A 19,979-nucleotide genomic window follows, 5' to 3' on the forward strand; every position below is an offset into this window, starting at 1 on the left:
ATTTTCTCATCATAAAACGGGGATGCAGGCCTCTCCAGCAGCATCTGGCAGAAACTGGATCCATAACATGTGGGCCCATGTCCTGATCTTTGGGAAATCAGCAGGCCGCATACTGGTCTCCTCTTGACAACTGGGGAAATGGCGGTTCTGAGAGGTCATCACCTCCCCGTGCCACACAGCAAGGAGGCGGTGGAGGCAGCAGCCTCGCTGCTGGGAAAGCCCGGCAGGGAGGGGGGAGGGGAAATGCCTGTGGCCCAGGGTTGCACAGCATCCTACCTAGAGGTTGCCAAGTGTGCCTTCCCCTCGTGGCCACATATGAGGAAGCACCCTTTTCTCTCTGCGTTGCTTGTGCACCTTTGCTCGCAGGATCGGTTGGGCACCTGCAAACCTCAGCAAATGCCTCCAGGCATTAAGGGTGAATACGTAGGCAGGAGGACCTCCACTTTGTTGGCCATAAGGGAAGGCAACCTTGTGCTGAGGGCAGGTAAGTTGGAGCTAACCAGGTGAAGAGGGAAGGGGAAGGCACACCTGGCCGAGGAAACAGCTCAAGCAAAGGCAGGTGTGGCTGGAGCTTTCAGAGTGACCAGGAGTGTTGGTGGCTGGGTTGAGAGGTGTCAGACCCCGAGACTGTGAGAGACTCTGCAAGAAGCCATACATTTGCCCTAAGATCACTGGGCTCTTGTTTGTGTTGGCAAAAGCCCCCTTTCCAGGCTGCTGGGCTGCTTGCAGTCTGGGTCAGGGACACACACACATCAGGTGCACAAATCTACACAAGACAGAACTTTATTGATATAGCACTTCCTGGCAAGGGGTGTGCGGGCCCCAGGGCAGGGCCGGTAGCACCATGATGGGGGTGAGCAACCGGGCAGAGGTTGGGTGGATCCTCCCACCTCTTACCCACCCCTGTAGCTGGTGTTGTCAAGGGGAGGGTGCTAGGAAGGCGTGCTAATTCCCTTTTCCCATGGTGGACGTAGACCCCTTCCAGACCAGAGTCGAGGGAAAGGGCAGTGTTGGGGATCAGGGCACTGGCTGACCCCCTTCCCCACCCCCACTCTTCACAGTATGTATTCCAACCAAAGGTGGGGGATTTTAGGGGGCTCCCTGGAGGTGGGTGTAAAGAGCGCTAAGTCAAACAGTCGTTCCCTTCTCAACCCACCCGGAGGGGGTCTCACTGTGAACTGGGAAAGGAGCTGAGGAGGAGCCCTGGGGATGGCCAGCCCCTCTCCATCTCCCAGCCAGGGCCCTTCATGGGTTTCCAATAAATAATTTCCGCTCCATCTCACCCTTCACTCCCAGCTCCTGCCCTGGCGGGCTCCTTCAGACTGGCCAGCTGCAGCCGGTCCCCTCCACCCCCAAGCTGGCGCTCAGCTGTGGCTCAGGGGCTGCTTGTCCCCTAGCGGCCATGGCAGGTTTTGCAGCACATCTGGCGGAAGTAGGCTCGGCTGCAGAACTGAAATTTGAGCACTAGGGGGCAGTAGGCGACCTTGTTCACATCCTTGCACTCTGCAGAGGGCGGGAGAGGGTTGGGAATCAGGTCTCGGAGCCCCTGGGCTCCACGTGGATTATTTCAGGCCACCCCTCTAAATGCAGCATCCTCTCAAGTGAATATATTTTTCACTCCCTCACAGATGAGAAAGGAAGGCAAAAGGTGGAAGGTGAACTCAGGCAGTTTGGTTCCTGTACTAGGAATAAGTACAAAAATTTTTACTTTGATAGGGAAAAATAAGGGTATATTGAAAGAAGTGGTTCTCAAGGGGATGTGACTTCACCCTCCTGGCGATGTCTGGAGACATTTTTGGTTACCACCACTGGGGGGAGGGGCCCTATTGGCATCAGGCAGGTAGAGGTCAGGGATGCTGCTAAATATCCCACAATGCACAGGGCAGACCCATGACAAAGAATCATGTGGCCCAACACGTCAATAGTACCTGAGGTTAAGAAACTCTGATTTAAAGAAAGAATATTAGGCAAATAATGCGTTATCAGTGGAGATGAATAAGTCGAAGGTTATGGAGGTGGCTGGGGGAGTAACCCCAGTCTGGGCTCCAAAAGGATCAGGTGCCTAACACGCTGGGCACACAGTGGCACTTAATACATGTCTGTGGTGAGGGGATGGTGCCGGCTGGCCTGGGAGATGAAAAGGCGTTCAGCGGTTGGGGAAGGTCTCTGGCCAATGGTCAACCCCACACTCTCCAGTGGCTTCCTCTGGACAGGGCCCTCCCGGCATCCCTGGGCCTCCTGCCCACATACCTTCCGGGCTGTCCCCGGGGGGCGCGCTGTCGCACTTGGCCTCGCACTGCTGCGTGGCTGGGGGGCGCAGGGCCTCAGCACACTCGCGCGATGGCTGGCCTGTGTGGCTGGAGCAGCGCACGGCGCGCTGTTGCTGTCCGAGGCCGCACTGCACAGAGCACTGTGGGGCACCTCGGATGAGCCGCCGCCCAGCCACCCCTGTCCTGGCCTCCATCCCCCAGGGTGGCCACCTACCTCGCCCCACTCCCCTGCCACCCAGCGGGCAGGGGGACAGCGGCGCAAGTTGCAGCGCATGGTGGCTGGCGGCTTGGCTGCGGGCGGGCAGTGCGCGGCGGGCAGCGTGGCACGGTGGTCTGCGCTCTTGCAAAGGACTACGCGGTGGCGGAGGCCTGGCCCGCAGCTGGGGGTGCACTGCATTGGAGGGGCGTTTCATGCTTAGTAGGCGGCCACCCCGCCCTTCCCCGCCGCACAGGGAGCCGAGAGGTGCTGCTGGTCCCTGGATGGTGAGGAGGCCGGCTCATCTCGGACCAGTCGAGGGGGGTCCGCTAGGGCTGGCGGGAGGGACTTGCGACTACAGAGGGTACCTCAGGGGGCACCCGGCACCAGGCCCTGCCCCTTGCTGCGCAGGGAGTGGGTCGGCAAAGTGGGAAGGGGCGGCTGACCTCCGACCAGTCCAGGGCGGCCCACTCCGGCGGACAGGTGGGGCCATGGCAGGCCTCCAGGACGGGTGGGCGCGGCTGCGGGCAGGAGTTGTCGTCCAGTATCTTCTCCTCCGCGGCGGACACGCGGCGCAGACACACCACCGAGCGGCTGCGCACGCCGGCATCACAGCTGCGGCTGCAGCGCGACCAGTTCCCCACAACCCAGCTGTGGGGACAGGGGGCTGACAGTGCAGGCCGGGCACCTGGCCCCGCACCAGCTCAGCCTCCTCCCCAGCAACCAGCAACCAGCATCCTTATGGAAACGAGCAGCCCAAGCCCCGACCTGGGGCAGGGAGGCACAGCACCCGAGAGAAAAGCACTTGGCTAGGGCGCACCCACTCCGATTCCAGGAGAGCCCTGGCTCTACCTTGGGGAGCCGTCACCCCAACCCTGGGACCACGTGCTTCTCTGATCTCAGCAGCACTTGTCACCCGCAGGTACTCACTCAGGTGGGCAGGGCTCGGTGTTGCAGGACCGCTGCCTCTTGGGAAGCTTGCTCTGGGCGCTGCAGTGGTGGGGGGCCACGGCCGAGCTGTCCAGCTGATTGCGGCATTCCACGGCCTGCACCTGGCTGCCTGGGGGCAGGTGAGAGGCGCACTCAGCCCTGCCCCATCCAGAGGGTCAGGTGACTAGTGCCCCCCGGGCCCCACCCCTGCCCTCACCACCGGCACATTGGGCAGAGCACTTGGTCCAAGGTGAGTAGTGCCAGGAGTAGGGGGGCAGTGCATCACGGATGATGGGCGCGTTAAATCGGTAGCGAAGGGCAGGTAGCTCTGTCCTGGCCAGCACCTGGGGTGGAGGGTGCATCAGAAGCAAGTCAAGCTTGGAGTCCCCACAAGGGTGCCATGTCCTCCTGCACCTTGCCCCACCATTACCATGATGATGAGAGATGCATTGATGGGTCCCAGGGCTTCTAGACTCTGTGTCTGATTTGGCCCAGGTCGCAGCTGAAAGGTGGTCCCAGCCAGGGACAGGCGGTGGGGCTGAGGGGTCCTGGGCATCCCCTCCAGCAGCAGGGACTCCTGGTCCCCCTTCAGGGCTGGGGGACAGTGTAGGAGTCAGAATTCCAGCCAGGTTTACCCCCAGTCCTCATCCCCTCACCTCCATCTCACCCAAGTGACTGAGGGAGAGGTTCAGGTCCTGGATGAAAATGTGGATGGAGCCTTTGGGGATCCAGACGACTTCCTCATACCCTGGACAGGGAAGCTAGGTGTCACCCACTCGGTCCGCCCCCCACACCTGCCTGCCTTCAGCACTGGATGATAGCAGCTAGCCATTACTGTGCTAAGTGCTTCCAGGGACATGACACTGCACGCCCAGCTCCAGCCCTATGCAGTAGATGTGTCATCATGCCCATTTTACATGTAACAAAACTGAGGCTCAAAGAAGCAAAGCTAAAACAAACAAACAAACAAACAAACAAACAAACAAACAAACAAAACAAAACAAAACGCAAAGCTACTTGCCCAGGTTTGACAGATAGGAGGTAGCTGGGCTGGGATTTGAACATGCCTTTCTAACCACCAACATGGTCGAATCTGCGCCGCCCTCCACCCCCTACCCCAATAAACAGCAGGTATAGGCCTGGGTAGAGAAGAGACCACTGTGGAGGCCCCAACCCACAGAGGTGACATGGGGGTCTTAGCACTCAGAGGAGGGGTTGCAAGGCTTATGGGCCCCAAGGACCCCTGTCTCTGCCTACATGTGTCCCAAGTCCTGGTTTAACTGCCCAACCTCTGTACTAGCTCCTGAACCACACTTGGGCAGGAGGCCCCCTGGAAGGGGCAGGGGAGGGATTTAGGTCCCCACCCCCTTGGATATTTTAATTGCCAAGATTTTGGCTCCAGAGCCCAAGCCAGTCCCTGACCCTGATCTGGGGCATTGCTGGGCCCTCAAGCCTTCTTGGGGTCTCAACACTCCACTGGGTCCCTGGGTCTGAGAATTTGCTAATCTTGACTAGTGTGGTGGGGCCAGTCACCCCCCCAGCCCAGGAGGGAGTGTGACAAGGAAGTAGGGGTATCTTACCAGCCCCAGGCAAGGCTGGGCTGAAGACCCCCTCAATGGTTTCGCAGGCACTGCCATCACCCCCACACACTCGGCACTTGTCCTCCCGCAGGTCGGAGCCCAGGACCCGGTCGCAGCCCACATGCTGGGGAGGGCAGCGGTGGTGAGGGTGTCAGTGAGGTGCCCATTCCTCCGTCCCCATCCCTTCCCTCTCTCTGGAAGTCCCTTCCACCTTGCACTCGCCGCTGACACAAATGTCCACCGTGTCTGGGCGGCAAGGTGTCCCGTCCACCACGGCTGCTGCCCTCTCCGTGTAGAAGTTGAAACCTTCTGCTAGGCAGGTGAGCGAGCAGGCCTTCACGCCCCCTGGGGGGCATGGTCCCGTCAGACCAAGGGCCAGGAGGCCCTGGGGCTCCCTGCTTGCTCCCTGGGGGAGGTGAGGCCAGGAGGGACAGACCCCAGATCCGTGAAGACTAGGCAGGCTAGGGAGATGGAATGGGGGTTCCCAGCATTCAGTCTGGTATTCTGGCTCCTTGAGTGAGGGGAGGGCTCAGGGCAGACCCCAAGATGCTGTATCCACCTGCTGTTGGATGCTCGCACGGCTTCCTCAGCCCCCGACTCACCTCCTCGGTATGTTTTCCATGTGTAGAATTTTCCACGGAAGGGGACGCTGTCAAATTCAGAGCACTGCATTTCCCTAAAGTCCTGGGAGCCAGGGGGACAGTCCTGGGGGCACGAGATGGGAGAGGGAGGGGGGCCAGGTGTCCAGGGAGGGAGTTAGGGCAGAGGCCTAGGGCCAAGAACTAATGCTCAGAGCAGAGATGAGTTGGAGGAGCGAGGCTGGAAGCAGGGAGGTCGGGAGGTCAGGGAGGAGGCCATGAAGGGTTGGATGGTAGCCAGGGCTAGGTCCAGGCAGTGGGGCTGGAGGGACAGGTGCATTTGAGAGGGACTAGGTGACTCATCAGATGTTAGATGCAAGCTGGGGATGATGCCTAGGTTTCTAGTTTCAGACCTGGAGCCTTTCTTGAGAGAGCGGTATCTATAAAGGAGCAAGGCAAATTGGGGAAGGTGCCTAACTCTTTGCGAGTGTGAGGGGCATGTGGACCCCTCAGAGACACAAGCCTACCCCTCATCAGTAGCGCTCCACCCTCCTAGCACTCCACGCTGTCTTGTGTTTATTGGGTGTGTGCACACGAGATGTGTTTACTCCAGGATGAGCCAGGGGGATCCCAGCATTAAAAAGGGGCAGCAGAGAAGCGCAGCCTAGGAGGGGCTGGGAGCGCAGGGCTGGGTGATGCAGGCGAGGCGGAGTTTTAGACAGGAGGCACAGCCCTGGTCAGAAGAGGGCTACTGGGCTGGTGCCAGAGAACTCAGAGACAGCTTTGGAGCAGGGTTCTGGGGATACTGGGCCATGCAGGGAGTGGGTGCGGAAGACTCATCTATGCAAGAATTGGCAGGAGCTCGGCCGGTGTGGCTAAGTGGTCGAGGTTGGATTCCTGGTCAGGGCACAGGCCGGGGTTGCCGGCTGGATGCCCAGTAGGGGTGTGCAGGAGGCAGCCGATCAATGATTCTCTCTCATCATTGATGTTTCTCTCTCTCTCTGTTATATATAAAAGAGCCCTAGCTGGCCTGGCGCAGTGGATAGCGCTTCAGCCTGCGGACTGAATGGTGCCCAGCTTGATTCCGGTCAAGGGCAGGAGGCAGCCAATCAATGATTCTCTCATCATTGATGTTTCTATTTCTCTCTCCCTTCCTCTCTGAAATCAATAAAAATATATTAAAAAAAAAATAAAGAATCGGAAGGAGCCAGATCCCCCGGGAGGCGACAGGGGGTAAACTGGGCCTGGGTGGGATGGGGCATGTGTGGAGGGGCAGGGAAGGCAGAAGGCCTGCAGCGGCTCCTTGGAAGCTGATTTATGACTTTTTTCCTCTGAGGGACGGGGCTGGGGGAACTCACATCAGTGTTGCAAGAGCGATGCCGCCGTCTCTCGCCCAGGCAGTACTTGCCCCCGATGGTTGGCCTGGAGAGGGTGGGAGAGCAGGAGAGGATGGGGCAGGGGAAGCAGGGGCGGCCCCCTCCATTTCCTCGTAGGGGGTCCTGAGGACTGACCTGGGGCTGTCGCAGTGACGGCTGGAGGAGGACACGCCACCGCCGCAAGTCCGGCTGCAGTCTCCCCAAGGGGTCCACGGGCCCCAAGCCCCATCCACGCCCTCAGGTCGTGACCCAAAGGGGACGCACACCCGCTTGTAGCACCACTGTGGGAGGGGTGAGTCCAGCTCAGAAACCCTCAGGGGGTTGGTGCTCCCTCCCACCCAGCCAGAGGTCTCCGCTCCCCTGGAATGGGGCTGAAGTGGGACAGAGGTGGGGCTCGAGGACCAGGGTGCAAACAGATGGCATAGGGTGTGGCCAGGGAGCCAGACGCAGTGTTCAAGGGGCGTGAAGCCAGCACCGGGACAATGGTGCGGGCGGGGCTGGAGACGGTGTGGGGGTGTGGACGCAGGTTAGGGGCGGGACCGGCAGGAAGCAGGCGTGGCCAGAGACCACGTGACCCTGGAGGCAAGGCTTGGGATGGGGCGGCCCACGGACAGGGGGCGGGCCTCGGCCTGCGCTCACCCCCTTGTCGATGGTGTGTGTCTGGCACAGCGTGCCCTCTGCGGCCGGGATGCTGTTGGTGATGCACCGGTTGCTCTTGCTCAGACACCACAGCTCGCTGCAGACCTCCTGCGGCCGAGATGCCCGCTCAAGCTCGCCCTCCTCCTTCAGGAGGACCCAGGCTCACTGCCGGTTGGGCAGTGGGGCCCTGGGTTTCAAGGCATCTTCTTGGATACTGTGGCAGGGTATGGCCTGGGCCCTCCTCTCTGCCTACAGACGCATTGCACTTATTGAACACCTATGTGTGGCACACATTCCCGTAGACATCATTCTCCCAATTCCACTGCGAGAAAATCAAGGCCAGGTCAGGTCGCTTGCTGAAGGTTACACAGCTACTGAAGGGCAGCCTGGTTATCAACCCAGACCTTTGACTGAAGCGTCTATGATGTAACCCCTCATCAGTTCAGTCCCTGGCATCTCCTGAGTTTCTAGAAGGAAACATGGGGCTGCTGAGGAATGTAGAGGAAGGATTCTGGATTCCTTTCTGGGATGGGCAAAGCAGCGCACGGAGGCGCAGTAGTTCAGAAAGATCAGGCCTGGAGGTGGCTCGGGTCAGGGGCCCCGTCTCTCGCTTCTCTCCAGTGGGTGGTTCTCCTTGTTCCCTTCAGTTAACTGGGGACGTTCTCAAAGATTTTAATCTACGAAGGGTGGGGAGAGGACAAGGCCAGGCTGGATCTGCGTGGGACTTTCCTCGGAATCCTGCTTGGGCTGGGCCAGGACCTAGCAGCAAGTCCTATACCAGTCCCAGGAAGTCACTCCAATCCTTTAGGTCCAGGTTAATATCACTGGACAAGCCCCATTGGGTTCAGGTGTGGCCAAATCGTAGGTAGGTAGACTCTCTCGCTCACATCCTGCCCCAGGCCCCAGGATCTTTCCCCTGTGACGTGGAGACCCTCCAGTCTCCTGTCCGTAATCACATGTAATCTCCTGAGAAAGGGATCCTTCCAAGCTTCAAAGGTGTGGTACTGGACCACTCAGTGGCCACAGGAAGGGACCTTTTCTGGGTCAGCTTCCGTGAGAGACCTGTACATACATGAAAAATTTGGAGGGTTGTCCTGAGATCTCCCTCCAACACCCTCCAGGGTCCCTGCCTTTTGCCCCTTCAGAGGATACTTCTCAGCTAAAAACTCAGCCTGGTCTTCTGGCTTCACAGGGCTTGCATCCTGGCCATTTGTAAAAATATCACGTGCTCTGACGCCTCCTGGAGAGAGTGCCTATCCCAGCCCGGCCTTCCCTCCTCCTCACAAGGACACACTGGAATATATTGATGCTTCCACCCCGCCACTTGCAACACATTTGCCCCCTCTGGGCTACAGTTTCCTCACCTACAAGATGGGCCTTGCCTACATAACAGGTTGAGAGGCATGTGCCAGAGTAGATATGAAAGGGCTTGCACAGATGCCCTGCTACCGAGTAACAATGACCACAGCTAACTCTGGACCCGACACTAGGTAAGCCCAGCTCCTTAGACATATTAACCAATTTACATGTAGTTAACGGCTCCCCTCCGCCAGGAGGGCAAGGAACACATTCTTTGGAAAAATAAAAGGGAGAATCAATTTAACCTACAGCTCGCACTGATCCATGTTTGCTGTCTGGCACTTCCTCCCCCCTCCCACCTCTATAAAATTTGGTCCTAGAGACCTGGATTTAAATACCAACTCTGGGAAAGGCACTCTCCCCATGCCTCAGTGTCTTCATCTGTAATGTGGGGATAATAGGACCATGAGGAGCTTAAATGAGATGATGCACATCACATACTTAGCATATAGTGAATGCTCAGTAAATGCCAACCGTGATCATTGTTAGGGTACCTGGGGCACAGCAGATGCTCAAGGGAGCTTCAGAATTCTATTGGAACTCATTAGAGAGTGCTATAGTCACCAGACAAGTTAGGGTGTGGGGGCAAGAGAGGAATGTCAATTACACATACATTGATCCAGGGTTTACCTCCTTGTCTAGCACTGAAATGAAGTGAGGGCATTTTAACAGCTGCCTACTCCCTGTTTTGGGTTAACATGGCCTTAGCTTGGACATGGCCTTGCAAACTCCGACCTTCTGAGTTTGGAGGGTGTGAAGTATTGGGACTGGGTCAGGCTACTAGGGCCGAGGCTGTGAGGAGGCAGGGAGCGTGTTTTGGGAATTAGGGGAGGTGGGCAGTAGAGGGGCAGACTCCAGCTGAGCTGGTGGCCCTGGTGGCTGAAGCAGGAGGCCAGCAGGCTCCAGCTCCCCGGGGGAAGCTGGGAGAAGGACCCTAGCTGGCTTCTTTATGTATAGCTGGGGCTTTGGGAGCTGAGTCTAAATTTCAGGAAAGAGTTGGGGAGTAGTAATGAGGTTCAGAGCTCGTCCAGCCAAGGACTGGGGCCAGCAGATCGGTGTACCGGTTGGTAGGGAATGTGGGGAGTGCAGACAGGGTGTCTCTAGAAGGCTCTGTCCAGTTCTTTGCCAAGTGGGGAAAACGGTTCTTCCCCAGGGAAGCGATTTCCACCATGTCTGAATGTTTGGGTAAAAATGGCCAGTTAGTGCTCCTGGGGCTCTAGTCCTGCCGCAGCCTGATATGCTGCACAGAGGGTGGCCTCCCAGTCTCCCCAGCCCAGTGCCCAGTCAGGGGTCTGGAGAGCCAGGACATCCCACTCTTGTCCTCAATCTTGTCTGGTTGTGACATCTGTACAACCCAAGGCCCCTCTGTGCCCCTGGGCCCTGTGGGGCTCACTCCTCTTCCTGGCTCTCCCAAACCCACTGCCTGGGGTGGGGGTGCCCATGTAGAGTCACCCACCCCTGCAACCCCCTCCCCTCCCAGGAAGGAAAGCAGGAAGGCTCTCTCTACCCCGTATTTACACTGACGCGATTTGACTCCATGCTGGAAGCGGCACTGCTCATCCGCATCGTAGGCCTGGCCGGGCGCCACGGTTGGGTACACGAAGTCCTGTCTGGGGGGCCGGTTGTTCAGGCAGAGCCCCAGACCTGAGCTGTGGCAAGAGGAAAGCAGCTGTCATGCTGGGGGGCTGCAGGCCAAGAGCTCAGGGGGTCCGGCTGGGTGGGGTCCCGGGGAGCAGCCCCTGCAGGCGACACAACCCTTCTCAGAGGCAGCCCTGATATCCAGGGGACCCCCGCCCCGCAACACGAGTGTGAGCCTATAGGCAGGAAAGGCAGGTCTGTCCTCACTCCAGGAAGCTGGTGATGTAGTCGCGGCTGCAGGATGACCACACAAATGGGTTGGTCTTCATGGTAATGTGGGCAGCCATGAGCTTCGCCGGGTCCTGGCCCCTGGCCCCGCAGCTGTTCCCTACGCCGTCGTGGTTCATGCCAAACCTGGGGAGGGGAGTATTGGCTCTGCTGGGTGCCGATGAGCCTGCTGGACCCTCCTGCCCTCCCCCTCCTGTGTCCCCGGGCCTCACGTGTGTCCGATCTCATGGGCAATGGTGAACGCCGTGGCCAGGCCAATATCCTCATTGATGCTGCAACTTCTCTCGCGCTCACACATCCCTCCCACAGGGGCCAGACCTGGGAAATGGGCACGTGGGGTGGGGCTGGGGCTCAGAGCTGTGCTGGTTGCCCCCATCCACCCTGCAAAGTCCCCACCCGCACCAGGGCCAGGGCCACCCAGCCCACTGCCTTCATAGGTGCCAGCACCAAGGGGCATGGGTACCTAGTGTGCCGCAGGGTTTGTTCTTGTAGATGCAGATGTCATAGCTGTGGAAGGAGAGGGGGGCGATGAGGAAGCTGGGCTGCCTCCCTAAGCCCGGATGATGCCACCATGCCTGTTTCTGGGGGTTAAGTTCTGCTTGGGAGTGCTACCTGCCTCTCACCCGAAGGCTCACGCTCTGGCTGCAGCCTGCCTTGGGGATAATGGGGCACATGACTGACTGAGAAATGAGTGAAGGAGTGCATTAGCACTCCAATGGCCCAATATCCGCCTTCCCAGATTCTTAGGCTCCCAGCTGCCCCTCCCATGTCTGGCTCCCCAAGGGGGCAGCTGAATAGTCCCAGCCTCTCCATCTAGCAGGTAGTCCCCTGCTTGGACCTGGATGGTCCCCTGAACTACCCGTTCCCCTGGCCCACATCTTGGAGGCCTCCCCAACCCTCACCGCGTAATGAGCACCGCTGTGTCGTGGTTGGCCACACCGTTCTCCGGAATGGCGTTGCCGTGGCCGCTATGGTTCACAATGGATTTCTGCCACTTACAGAAGCTGTCCAGTGACTTCCCGGCATGGTGGGAGATCTCCAAAGTGGGCTGGGGATGGACAGAGTGAGGTGCATGGGCGCCAGCCACCCCAGGAAGGGCAGGCGGCACTGCTGTGCAGGGAAAGGGGTGGCCCCCCCCCCCCCCCCCGCACCTGGTCCTCTGTGAGCAGGATGAGCCGTGTTACCAGGATATTAACGATGTTTCCCAGACTCGAGTCTTGGAAAAGTTTGGCAACCTGACCTCCAAGAAACAAGAGAAACGGAGTCTTAAGAGGGGCCCAGAGTAGCAAACAATGAAAATACAATGACAACAGCTCGCCTTATCAAATTACTACTGTATGCCCAGCTCAGGCTAAGTCTGTCCATACACCTTTGCATGAGTAGATACTATTATTCCCATTTTGCTGATGAGCAAACTGATGCACAGAGATTAGAAAACACAGCTGGTAGGTGTCATAAGTGGGATTCAAGTCTGGTAAGCCTGCCTGCAAAGTACTGGTTGCTTGCCAGTACATTGCTTTCCGACTCACCCTTGCTCAGCTAGTCAGTTTTTTTTCGCCCTTCATTCCTCCCCTGCCCACCCCCTGGCTTCCTTGAGTCTCTGCCCAGAGATGGCCGGAGGGATGAGCCTCATTCCGAGGCTATCTAAAGACACCAATTTGAGCATCATGACAAAAAGGTGGAAGTGTGGGGGCAGAAAGCTCTAGAGATAGTGGTTAGAGGGAAGGAGGTTGTGGCCCAGGGGTGAGAGGGCACAAAAGATGCAGGTCACACCATCCAGATATCCTGGAGCCCTAGGATATCAATGCCCCAAAGTGGAAACCCACAGAAACCCTAGCAGTTTCTAGCAGGTGTTAGGAAATAAGGGAGAGAGGCAGGACTGAGGAAGAAGTAGTGGAATCAGGTACGCTGTCATGTGAACATTGGGCCATCTGTCTGCTGAACTTTTCCTTTCCCTTTTTGCTTCAGTGAAACAAGAGCACCACTCATCAAGCCCTTATTATGTGCCAACTGCTCTATCTGGTTTCCCTCCCACCAACTCTCATGCTCTGTTGTAGATACTATTACAATCCCACTTTACAGAGGGGAAAACTGAGATTTAGAGGGGACCAGAGTCTTGAGATCTAATATGGCTACTGAATGCGGGTCAGCGAGGTCAGCTGTATGAATTCATAGGTAAGTGTATGAGTGAGAACTCTACCTGCATACAGATGTGTGCCCATGTGTGTACTGGTAACCTCAACAAGTACCTGCAAGCTGCATGCTCATTTTTATATAGCAAACAACTATGCAACTCTTACTGTGTTCCAAGTGCTTCATCTAGGCACTGCATCCACCTTCGTCTTATGAAGTGAATACTATTATTATCCTCATTTTACATATGAGTGAACCAAGGCAGAGGTGAAGTCATTTGTCCAAGGACATACAAATAAAAAGTGGCAGAGCTGAGATTTCAGCCCAGGCTGGCTGGCTTCAGAGTCCATGCTCCGAGGCGCTGTGCTCTGCAGTCTTCCTTTCTCACCCTGTCCCCCCTCCATTCTGTTTCTCTAGCCTCAGGTAGCAGTTGAGGGTGGGACGGTGACACCCTTTTCCTGACCTCTGGAGGCTGGCTCCAGGTTCTTGGGGCTTCATTCCCTGGGAGGGGGAGGCACTTACAATGTTCATAATGGCTAGCACGTACTGTTCCACATCTCGGCGCCCGTGGTAGGCCACCATCATCTTGTCGGCCACGACCAGGGTCTCCACGTAGCGCTCTCGGCTGACGGAGCGCTTCAGGCCCAGCTGGCTGCGCTCCGTCTCATTGCCCAGGGGCCTGGCAGGTGGCGGCTTCAGGGTGCGCAGCCACCATGGCCGCCCCTTCCACGGTTTCTCATCTGGATGGATAATTTCTGGTCATTACGCTGCTTGCTCTTGTGGTCCCATTCCCTGTATGCTGATCCACCTGCCCAATGGGCCGTCAAATATCTTGTTCTTTTGCTAGTGGGTATTTCAGTTGTCCAATGTCTGGTTCTAGAAATGCTCCATTAAGTGGATTAGTGCTCCATCTGGTTCTACATGATGTGGCTACCCTACTGCCCAACTGGCTGGCGGAACAGCTGCCGGGCACACGACGACAACCATGACTACACAACTTCCTGACAACCCACCACCTGCATGTCTGTGTGCAGCGGCTGGACTCACTGCTGGAACTGTGTGACTGTATGTTTTCTTGGCCTTCCAAATATGGAGCTTTCTAATCAACACACTGTACAACTGTCTGGCTACAGAACAAAACAGCTGCTTTTGATGGCCCTGCTGCCCAACTGACTGTGCCTTAGCCTGTGACACCATCCAGCTTTCTGTTTGTACAACTGACTGTGGTTGTCTGTCTGCCATAGTATCCTAATCCCAGCCTCTCCAGTTATACAACCATTGAATGTCCCAGAGCTCTGCAATGCCAACAGACAGCCACAGTTTTCTAGCCAGACAGTAATCCTGGAGATGGTTTTATACCCAAGCACCTGTATGGCTATCCAGCTGCCTGTCTCCTGCTGGACCACTGGTCTATGGCAGTGATGGATGGGCTGCTCCCCACTGTTCCACTGTCTGACTGATGCCAATCCTCCCCTCACGTAGCTGCCTGCCTACCTTCTGGATAAGAGACACTGCTGCCTACCTCTGTCTTACGGTAAAGATGTCGTGCAACCCCTTTGCCCGTCCCCATAGACAGATGTACCTCTCACTCCACAGGCTGTGTCCAGGTGGGGGTGACGCAGGGAGGAACGCTTGTACACCACATGGGGGCCACCCTCCTCCGGGCCCTGGCCCCGTTTGGTTCCACTTTGTAGAGGCTCAATCAAGTATTCTTCCTCATCCGCCACAATCAGGCCATGCTGTGGGTGGGGGAAGTGGGACAGAGGGCACGGATCAGTTCCTGGTCCCCAGGACCCCTGGGGCCATCTCTTTATTTTGTTCCTTTTATCTTCCTGGGTTTAGGTTGCTACTCCTTTTATAATCTCTTGAGAATGATATTTAGCTGATTACATTTCAGCCTGACCTAATGCTATTCATTTTCCTTTAAGCACTGCTTTAGCTGCACCCTAAATGAGCTAATTCTTTTGATTAGCTCAAAATACTTTAAATATTTCCACTGTGATTTCCTCTCTGACTTATATTTAGAAGTGTTTTTCTTAACTCCCAAACTCATTGGCATTTCCTCCCTGCTTCCCAGAATCCTCTGCTCACCAGGCCCCCACAGGTGCTGATGGCCACATGAGAGCTGTCAGCCTGGCCCTGCAGATGGCCGGCATAGAGGCAGTGGGTCCGGGCTGCCCTCTGCCAAGCCAGGCCCTCCCGTGTCCAGTACTCCACAGAGACATGTCCTGCTAGAAGGCGCGAGCTGTGGGTCAGGTTCAGCAGGAAGTGGGTGCTGGGTGCAGCCACCTTGTAGAAGAGACGGGACTCTGCTGCAGGCCCTGTGCCCCGACGCTGCCTCCGGGAGGCAGGGGGCGAGAAGGCCAGCAGTGCCCCGTTGTCATCCACTCGGGTGGGGAAGGCGATCTCATAGTTCTCCAGGCTGGACAGGAACTCATCTGTAGGTGAGGATCAGAGGCCCGGGGTGGGCCCTGGGAAGGACCCCTGAGTCCTGGCTGCTTGTCTGTAGGGCAGGTGATGCTAGCCCCACTGGCTCCCGAATCTAGGTTACCAGCTGCAAGACCCGGGACTTCCTGGCCCAGGGCCTCCCCACTCTCCTCCCCCGACAACCACAGTCCCAGTCTCACCTGATCCCTCCATAGCTCCTCGCTCCCTCCCCACCCAGGGCCCTGGACCAGCCCTACCTTGAGACCGGAAGGCGTGTGTGACCTCGAACGTGAGGCCCAGCCCCAGGGCGAGGGCCCAGTGGAGGATCTGGCAGGCGGGGGCCATAGAGACCACGTGTCCACATGTCTCTCTCCTGCCTCGGCTGCCGGCAGCCCCCACAGTGCCGCCTTCCCTGTTCACAGCCTGGGCAGCATCACTGGGCTCCTGGGAGGAAGGAGCTGGGTCAGGAGGGGCGTGACCCGCCCAGCAGACACTGTCAAGGCCCCTCACAGGGCTGCCGGGGGACCTGCAGCTCTTACCCCCAGCCTGGAGGGTCCCCAAGCATTTCCCTGGTTGGAAGATTCCAAATGCGTTTCCTTACCAAGTAGCTCCCTGTTCCCACCCCGAATCCTCCCTGCACTCTTGGCTCGATGAGCACCTACATGTGTCTGCTACAGGCCTGAGCAATTTCACACCATTTCACTTCATTTCTGCAATAGCCCTGGGAGGATCCATTCACTGGGTAATGACTGAGCATGATAGGGACACAATGCCTGCTCTCCCTTTTTGGGCTCAGTCTCCTGGGTGTGACAGATGACAGACAAGTAAATAAAGAGTTCAGATGTGACACGTTATCTGGAAGAAATAACGAGGGGGCTCAGAAGCAGAGGTGCGAAGGATGAGAAGAAACCAACCATGTGAAGAGACAGGAGATGGTGCACCAGGCAGAGAATAGCAGGAGCAAAGGCCTGGAGGCAGGGAGGAACTTGTGGATCTTGGACCACAGGCTTAAATACGGGGGGGGGGGGGGGGGGGGGCAGGAGGCCAGCAGGGGAAACTGGCACAGATACTCCCGAAGGCAGGTCAATGTAAAGTTTCCGCCCAGATTAAACCTGAGGCTAGGGCGTGGCTCCTCCCTCCCCATCCCATTTCCCGGGCTATGCCTTTGGATGCTCTGCCATAGGTAACACTATTTATCGCGCCAGCAGAGCTGGAATCCCTTACAGCATGGTCTGGGTCCCTGTGACGTCTCTTCAACCTTGCATTTCCAGCTAGACCCAGTCCTGCTTCCTCTCCCTTCCGATTCTTCCTGGGAGCTCCAGGATTCTGCTGCTCTCTGCCCCAGGCCAGCCTACACAGACACCACTTTGGGCCACCACTCTGTGCCAAACCCTCCTGTCCCTTCTGTCTCCACCCTCCTCCCTCTTAATCACACACTGTCTTGTTTTCTTTGCAGCCTGGCCAAGTCTGGGAGCTGATCCCCAAACAGGGCAGTTCAGCTCCAGAGGGACAGAGCCAGGTTTTCTCTAAGATACCGACTTAGAAGCCAACGCTTCCCGCTTCTGCTTGGACTCCTCCAGTGATGGGGAGCTCACTCTCTGGCACGCTGTGACCCAGCTGCTCCCTTCAGCTGGGCTGGGGTTTACTGCTTGGTTTGCTGTGGCTGTTTTTTTTTTTTTTTTTTTTTTTTTTACCTCGGGGGGCTTCAGTTAGTGCCACGGAGCCAGATCCCTGTGTGCCAGCCTCTCTGGGCCTGTTTCTTCTTCAGAGTCTGGGCAGGGAGAGGGCAGTGAAGAGGAGCTGGGCTGGGTGTGGGGTTCAGGGGTCACTGAGAAAACTCTGCCCTTTTTTCTGGCCCCGGAGAACCTCCTCTTGGATTTCATCCTTCCTTTTTCCGAAGCACACCACCCCTTTAATCTCCCTCCTCTCCTCTTTTGCCAGCCCCTCCCTCACTTCCTATTGCCTCCTCTCCCCTATTCCATCCTGAGAGGACCAGCTCTGGGATCAAAGCCCTTCCTGGTGGACTCCCCTGGTCCCCGCTGGGCTGGCGTAGGCCCTTCCCCCAGGCTAAGGTGGCAGCATTTTCATTGCAAGTGAGGCTGGAACCCTCCCCCACTCCTGTCCCTCTTCCTTTCCCCGTGGTGCGGAGTCTTCTCCCCTAAGTCGCTCTGTGGCTCTGATCCTGGCTGCTCTGTCTTTTTGCCTCTCTTCCTGCTCCAGCCTCAAATCCTTATCCCTGTTCTGAGGCTGAACCCCTCCTCCCAACAACTTCACACCCTCTCTGCGCTTCCAGTTCAGGTGGGATGTGGGGGACAGTGCCGAAGGATCCAGCATAAGTGGGTGGAGGAAGTGGGAGTGGGGATGGGGAGATAGGGGCCTGGAGGGGGAGGGCACACAGGTGTCTGTAGGGCAAGGCAGGGGAGGACACCTGGGACAGTGGCCCAGTCTGTGGGGTGGTTGGGAAGTGGTGAGGCCACTAGAGAGTCAGTGGGCCTGGATGGGAAAGGAGGCTGTACCGGGATAGGGGATTCCAGGGCTGGAGCCGGGCTGGGACAACAGATGTCAGCAGGGGATTTCTGTGGTGTGTGTGCGGCTGCAAGAGCGTGACTGTGTATGGGTGGAACTGTTCTGTGACTGTGTGCGGTGTGTGCCCATGTGACCCTGTATAAGGCTGTGTGTGCCTGGGTGGCTGTGTGTGGCTGTATGTGTGTGTGTGTACCCAGGGCAGGCCAAACCCCCAGCCCCTCCTCCCAAAGGCAGGGAGGCAGGCAGTCTGGGGGAGGCTGCCAGCAGCTGGAGGAGGAAATGCCGCGGAAAAGGCCCGGAAACAGAGGCTCCATCCCCTCCCCGGGATCCTGGAGGGGCCGTGGCTCCACACCCAGACCTCCTGGGCCAGCTAGCAGGACAGGGCTGCCGGGCCTCCCGGTGGAGGCCAAGACCTCAGCTGCCCAGGCAGAGGCCTCGCCAGCCCCGGCTGCCAGCTGCCTCCGGGCGCTGCGCATTTGGCCAGGCAGACCCCGTGAGGCCAGCAGACAAAGGCTGGCCGCCCACCCCACCCTACCCACAAACCAGTGGGTCCCCCTAACCAGCCGCTAATTAAAGGCCTGGAGCCGGATGGGCTGGAGACACCCTGAGACAGAGTGGCCTCGATGACCAACTCGGGGGAAGTGGGCGGTGCCACTCTCACACCCAGACACACAAATGCACACTGGCAGCAACACACACTCAGGGGCAGCCCCACCTGCGCAGCTGCAGACCAACAACTGGACACCAGAGACCCACAGAGGACCCCCCCCACACACTCAGTACACACACCCCGGAGACACAACTACACACTCCCCGGCCCTATGTGCACACACAGAAATACACAGACAACCTAGAGACAAACACAGACACACACACCCACACACCGGGCTCACACACACAGACATGTACACTCATCCACACAACCAGACCAGGGGCCAAGTCCCCCAAACCTGACACACACCCAGACCCACTTACATACAGGCACTTACAGTTACACTCAGACACATCGGAGACAGATGTTTGGAGACACACACAGCGCACAATTGATGCGCACAGGCTGGCTTACACTCACACTTGGGCAGACAAACAACACCCCCGCATAATCACGCACATGTTTCACGCAGACGCACACATGCAGAGCACATTCATTTACACATACGTGGATGTCCACACACACCCAGCCGCTCACTTGAACTGTGTCGCACACGCTTAGGGACACGGCGCACCAACACTACCCCGCAGCGGGACGACGGCCACGGCCGGCCCATCCGACACACACACACCGAGTCCCCAAGTGACGCACCCGCCCGGCCCGCGAGCCCCAGCGCTTTACCCGCGGCCGGCCGCCCGCCCGCCGGGCCTCAGTCGCGTCTCCGCCGCCGTCTCGCCGGCCCGGCCAGGGAGGAGGGAGCAGGGAGCCGGGAGCCGGGAGGAGGGAGGCGGGAGGAGGGAAGCGGGAGAAGGGAAGAGGGAGGGAGGGAGGGAGCGCGCGCGGCGGCGTGGCCGGGGGAGGGGGCGCGGGGACGGCACTTCCTGAGCCGCCGGCCAGGTTATAAAAAACCCCCAAACCGCGCCGCCAGGACCCCGCCCGCCGCCGCCGCCCGTCCTGGGCCGCGGGCTGGACCCGCGCCAGGGACCCGGGAGCTCGGGCCGCTGGGCCTGGCGCCCCCCAGCGGGGAGGGGAGTATTGGGAGGGTGGGGGTGGGGGAGGGAGAGGATGGGCCGGGAGGGGTGAAAGGGCGGGCGGGGTGGGAGGGAGGAGAGGTAGGAGGGCGGCGGAGGGGCGGAAGACTAGAGGGGGCGTGGGAGGGAGGCATAACGGGTGGGGGTCAGGGGCACCTGGAGGGAAAGGGGAACCGGACGGCTGGGGGCGGGGAGGTGCATGGAAATGGGGGAGGAGGGGCGGGCTTGGAGGAGGAGGAGGCCGGTCGGGTCGGGGTGAGGGGAAGGAATGGGGTGCGAAAGAAAGGGGAGGAGGGGTGGCCGGTGGGGGAGGGGAGAGCCGCGGCCCGGCCAGCATCCACAGCATCGACAACAGCTGTTATTTATTGAGAGCTGGTCCTTCAGACTCGCACTCACTGGGCGCCTCCGTGTGCCAG

The 19,979-nt window shown here is 58.3% G+C and overlaps 1 protein-coding gene across 4 annotated transcripts; it reads right to left on the reverse strand.

Moving 5' to 3' along the window:
• Nucleotides 1-765: 765 nt before the first annotated feature.
• ADAMTS10 (ADAM metallopeptidase with thrombospondin type 1 motif 10) lies at nucleotides 766-19,522 on the reverse strand. 4 transcript variants are annotated; one of them, XM_059695928.1, is made up of 26 exons: nucleotides 19,184-19,286; nucleotides 17,049-17,125; nucleotides 15,612-15,798; nucleotides 15,019-15,365; nucleotides 14,510-14,666; nucleotides 13,450-13,667; nucleotides 11,946-12,029; nucleotides 11,697-11,842; nucleotides 11,258-11,301; nucleotides 11,007-11,112; nucleotides 10,774-10,920; nucleotides 10,436-10,577; nucleotides 7,570-7,677; nucleotides 7,066-7,211; nucleotides 6,913-6,976; nucleotides 5,579-5,681; nucleotides 5,188-5,321; nucleotides 4,977-5,100; nucleotides 4,064-4,144; nucleotides 3,827-3,990; nucleotides 3,614-3,740; nucleotides 3,397-3,526; nucleotides 2,913-3,117; nucleotides 2,485-2,661; nucleotides 2,251-2,410; nucleotides 766-1,503 (listed from the first exon to the last, which is right to left on the reverse strand). In XM_059695928.1, exons 3-26 carry the CDS (start codon nucleotides 15,697-15,699, stop codon nucleotides 1,394-1,396), a joined length of 3,312 nt encoding a protein of 1,103 aa, XP_059551911.1. In that variant the 5' UTR covers nucleotides 15,700-15,798; nucleotides 17,049-17,125; nucleotides 19,184-19,286; the 3' UTR covers nucleotides 766-1,393. The 4 variants fall into 4 exon arrangements, with proteins under 4 accessions (XP_059551911.1, XP_059551913.1, XP_059551915.1 ...); XM_059695930.1 differs by having other exon boundaries at nucleotides 19,214-19,233; XM_059695932.1 differs by lacking the exon at nucleotides 17,049-17,125 and having other exon boundaries at nucleotides 19,184-19,522.
• Between the last annotated feature and the right edge of the window lie 457 nt (nucleotides 19,523-19,979).

The sequence above is a fragment of the Myotis daubentonii genome, chromosome 5, assembly GCF_963259705.1.
Source record: "Myotis daubentonii chromosome 5, mMyoDau2.1, whole genome shotgun sequence".
In the NCBI taxonomy this organism is placed as follows: domain Eukaryota; kingdom Metazoa; phylum Chordata; class Mammalia; order Chiroptera; family Vespertilionidae; genus Myotis; species Myotis daubentonii.

Coding starts and splice junctions, on each gene's coding strand:
- ADAMTS10 (XM_059695932.1), bottom strand. CDS start 15,699: ATGGCCCCCGCCTGCCAGATCCTCCACTGGGCCCTCGCCCTGGGGCTG. Junction 15,366..15,611: donor ACACGCCTTCCGGTCTCAAG/GTAGGGCTGGTC, acceptor CCTCACCTACAG/ATGAGTTCCTGTCCAGCCTG. Junction 3,991..4,063: donor CCTCTCCCTCAGTCACTTGG/GTGAGATGGAGG, acceptor ACTGTCCCCCAG/CCCTGAAGGGGGACCAGGAG.